The sequence below is a fragment of the Haliaeetus leucocephalus genome, unplaced genomic scaffold (assembly GCF_000737465.1).
Source record: "Haliaeetus leucocephalus isolate CR32 unplaced genomic scaffold, Haliaeetus_leucocephalus-4.0 Scaffold168, whole genome shotgun sequence".
Classification (NCBI taxonomy): domain Eukaryota; kingdom Metazoa; phylum Chordata; class Aves; order Accipitriformes; family Accipitridae; genus Haliaeetus; species Haliaeetus leucocephalus.
Window position 1 is genome coordinate 544994 of NW_010972604.1, and position 4028 is coordinate 549021.

At 57.4% G+C, this 4028-nt stretch overlaps 1 protein-coding gene across 1 annotated transcript in view; it reads left to right on the plus strand.

Moving 5' to 3' along the window:
• Positions 1-1266: 1266 nt before the first annotated feature.
• DRGX (dorsal root ganglia homeobox) overlaps positions 1267-4028 on the plus strand; it is a 17694-nt gene continuing 14932 nt past the window's right edge. Inside the window, exon 1 of the mRNA XM_010563470.1 lies at positions 1267-1300. Within this exon, the coding sequence (XP_010561772.1) occupies positions 1267-1300 (34 nt within the window). The remainder of the gene's footprint in view (positions 1301-4028) is intronic.

The window sequence follows — 4028 nt, forward strand, 5'->3', positions numbered from 1 at the left end:
GGTGCGGGGCGGGGGGGGCCGCCGGGGGCCGATGAGCCCCGGAGCGCTAACGCTCAGAAAATAATGGGATTTTGTTGCTGCTGTTCACATTCCTGGTGTTTGCTGAGAAATGATGGGTTTTTTCTTTTCATCTTTCTTTTTTTTTTTTTTTTCCCCTGCTCTGCACACCACGTGGGCCATTTGTAGGGCCCAATAGACCTATCCAAGTTACTCACTGTAGACAGCGCTGGAAATAATCAGATTAAGGCCAATTATGCGTGAGATTATAAAGGCAAGTGCTGAGAGGCAGAGCATGCTGTAGACAGATATAAAGACATCTGGCCACTTCCAGAACTCCACAGAGCCCTTCTGTCTCTGCAGCCAACAACTCACAGCGCCTTATTCCAGTGCAAAATACCCCCAAACCTTACTGGTGATTTTTACTTCTGTTCGGTTTAGGTATGGATTACTATTTTTATTTGCCTTCTGGATTTTTTTATATGACTGCGTATAAATTTGAATAGATTTTTTTTCTTGCCGAGGACATTAGTTTCCAACCCGAACACAACTCCCAGTGTGTTGGATGCTTTAAAAAGAAGACAGCTTTTAGCTTTTATTGCTGTTTCATTTAGGCAGAATAATTTAGATTTTTTTTTTTTTTGTTAACAGTTCGTTTTTAGCTATAAGCATTGTTTTTTCTTTATGTAATTATTTGCTCCGGAAAGAAACATTTGAGATAATCAGATAGTTAGATAGATAGACAGACAGACAGATAAATAGATGGATGAATGTATAGATGGATGGATGGATGAATGTACAGATGGGTAGATAGATAGATAGAAGCATGGACGAATGGAAGAACAAGAGATAGATAATCTGCTAGGCGGGGGCGAAATAAAAACAAAGAGAAGCAACAAAGTTTTACTGATTCTGATTACTGTGCACCTACCACGGAGTTTTCTGCCTTTGGCTTTTTCAGTGCGTTGCACAGGGTTAGACTTTCTCTGCTTCCTCTGGGATGGGATCTAGGATTTTCAATGAGTTTCTCTAGGTGCTTTCTTCTGGTTATTCACCTTTTCTGTTCTTTCCCTCTCTCTGTCTTCAGGTCGGCAGGAGACACCTCGGCGGTGCGTGGCGGTGCCCGGCTGGGGAGCTGGTGCCGCTGTGTCGGTGCGGGGAGTGCGCGGAAGCCCCGCGCCCCGCGGGCTGGCCCCGGCCCCGGCCCCGGCCCCGGCCGCCGTCGGCCTCGCAGCGGCGGGCAGCGGGCGCCCACCCGGCCGCAGGGCCATGTTCTACTTCCACTGCCCCCCGCAGCTAGAGGGTGAGTGTTGTCGCACAGAGACGTGTAAGTACAAGAGCTGAACTTCGGGGGGGGGGTGATGGGGGTGCGCTGGGGGATGGAGAGAGAAACTGTGGTCTGACTTGCTCCAAGACTGTCCGGGTACAGATATGTGCTGAGATAAGATGCAGCTCTATAGATACAGCTAAATATAAAAGTGCATCGTCTTTTTCCTTGAGAAAACACAGCACTAACCCCCCTCCCCGCGCCCAGCTTTCCCCTCTTGTCACAGGATGGAGAAAGAAGGATTGCATGGGTTTTTTTTTTTAATTTGATTCCTGTTGGAAAGGCCTTGTTTTTACACCCCACCCCCGTCATTTTGCCACCTGCCTCCCCTCTGTGGATAGCGATCCCACAGTTGAGCCTCAGGCTACGAAAGAGATGCTTTTCTCCCCTCCCAGCACAGATGTTGGTGTCATGGCTGTAATCGGGACACTTTCAGGACGTGGTCACGCCTCCTCCCTCCAGCCAAAGGGACCGCATAAATCTTTAATGCTATTTTACAAACATTCTGCGAGAGGATAGGGAAAGATGCGGCACGACTGGAAAAAAAAAAGCGGAAAATAAATATTTGGGAGGATTTTTTCCTTGTGTTATTGATCAGAGGGTTTTGTTTGGGGTGGGGTTTTTTGTTTGTTTATTTGTTTCCTCTTTTAAAAATATGTCAGCCTTCGGGATTTCCCCGTATCACCCCCGCTTATGTGGCCTCTGCACCCGCTCCCTCCGACCAGCGCTCGTAGTGCGGGGAGCATCCCCGGAGCCTCGGCCGCGCAACTTCAGCTCCCGGCGGGCTGTCCTGCCGTGCCCGGGTACTGCCGGTGCTCGCCGCGGCTGCACGGCGGGGGAAGGGGCCCGTCCCCGGAAAATCCCCCTTGCCCGCCCACCCCGCTCCTTGCATGGGCATCACCCGGCGAGCAAGGGGCTTTCCTCTCTGTAGCGCTGCCAGGAAGAGGTGGTCCAGAGGTTTCATCCTCCTCCGGGGAAGGGTCATCCCCCTTTTCAACACGGCTGCCGGCGGACCCAGGCCGGTCTGCGCATCGCCGACTGGAAAATTCGCTCCGCAAAGTTGTCTCCGGCCCAGCCGGGGGAGCCGGGCTGGGCTGGGCAGTGCCGGGGGTCCCTCCGCCCCCCGCCAGCCCGCCCTGCCGCCCCCGCCTGTGCCACCGAGCGCCGGCACGGCTTTGTTCGTTAGTTTTTGGCAGACAGCTTTGGAAACGTGCTCTTGTTTGGTTGGGTTTTGCTTGTTTGTTTGTTTCTCCGGTGGCAGTTTGGGGCTGGTGCGTGGTTTTGGCGGCCCGAGCCGGGGAGACGTCCCCGCAGGCTGCAGCCTCTCCCGGCGACGGGGGCTGTGGGCGGCGGGCCGGGGCCGGACCCTCGCTCTCCCGGCGTGGGCGGCAGCGGGGCGGGGGGGTGGTCTGTCTGCCCTGCTAACGGGTGAAAGCAGCGTAGAGCATCCCAAGTAAAAAAAAAACAAAACAAAACAAAAACTAAACCACACCCCCCCGTCCAAAAAAACCCCAAACACGCACCCATCGCCAAACCGAAGAAGCGGCAACAGAAAAGCCCTTTTCGGCCAGCGTTTTCGGTGGGTGCGGGCACCCAGGGAGGCCCGGCGGTGCTGGAGGGAAGTGACTGGGCTTTGGAGGTCACCGCAACAGTATTTTGTTCTCTGACGAGCATCTCCCAGGGCCGCAGCAAAGCCCTCCCTCTGTGCGAGGAGAGGGCTGGGGGCCGTGTTTATCTTCCAAATGATGCTGCAAGATGAGCAGCAATCTCCAGCCCCTGTGCCCCGAGGCGGGGCCGGCCCGGCCCGGGGTGTTCCACCGGGCAAGTCTGCGAGTAGGATCCTGGAGACAGTCAGCAACACTTCTGTGGGTTTGGGTATTTTTCTGTTCTGTGGTTTTTTGTCGGTTTGGTTTTGGCTTTTTGCTGGGTTTGGTTTTTTAACCTTGTTTTGTCAGCGGACAGAAAGGGAGGGCAGCATTTCAGCCGGAGCACCGGTGATGTGTAACTGGGGGAGCCACGAAGGCCGGGGGCTGCTCCGCGGAAGGCGGTTTGCATCCCGGCGGGCCGTCTGCCCTCTCCCGGCCTCCGACCGGGGACAAACTCACAGTGCCCCCATATCTCCCTCGGGCCCCTTGACACGCGCCCCCCCCCCCCCCCCGGGGAAGGGCAGGGGCTCTCCCTCAGCCCCGCTGCCGGCTCCCGGAGGTTCAGCCGTGGCCGAGCCCCACGAGCGCTCCCGCCGCCGGTGCTCGGCGCTGGACGAAGCCCCGTGCCCGTGTTGGCGGTTCGCCTCCCGGCACGAGGGCGAGCACAGGGGGAGCGGCTCGGAGGGCGTGTGGGAGTGCGGGCAGAAAACGGCCAACGGCCCCGGTGCTGCCCGTTCCACGCCCGGGGAGCTTCCCCTTGCTCTCCCGGCAGGCGGGCAGGGCTTTTAGGAGCTCCAGCTGCCGCGTAGGTCAAAGCCTCGTCTCTTCGTCCTTTTAAAACACAAATGTCCCGAAAAGGACCCTTTCCCGGGGCGGGCTGCCCCTCACCCGCGGCAGGGTGAGGTCAGGTCGGCAGGACCCCCAGGCGCCGGCAGGACCCCCCGGCCCGGTCGGGCAGCCTCTGCCCGGGGGGATCCCGCGGTGCTTCCGAGGCCGGCCCGGGTGCTCGGGGCTCCGCGCCCCGCGGAGATGGGGCGGCGCTCCCCGCCCGCTCCCGA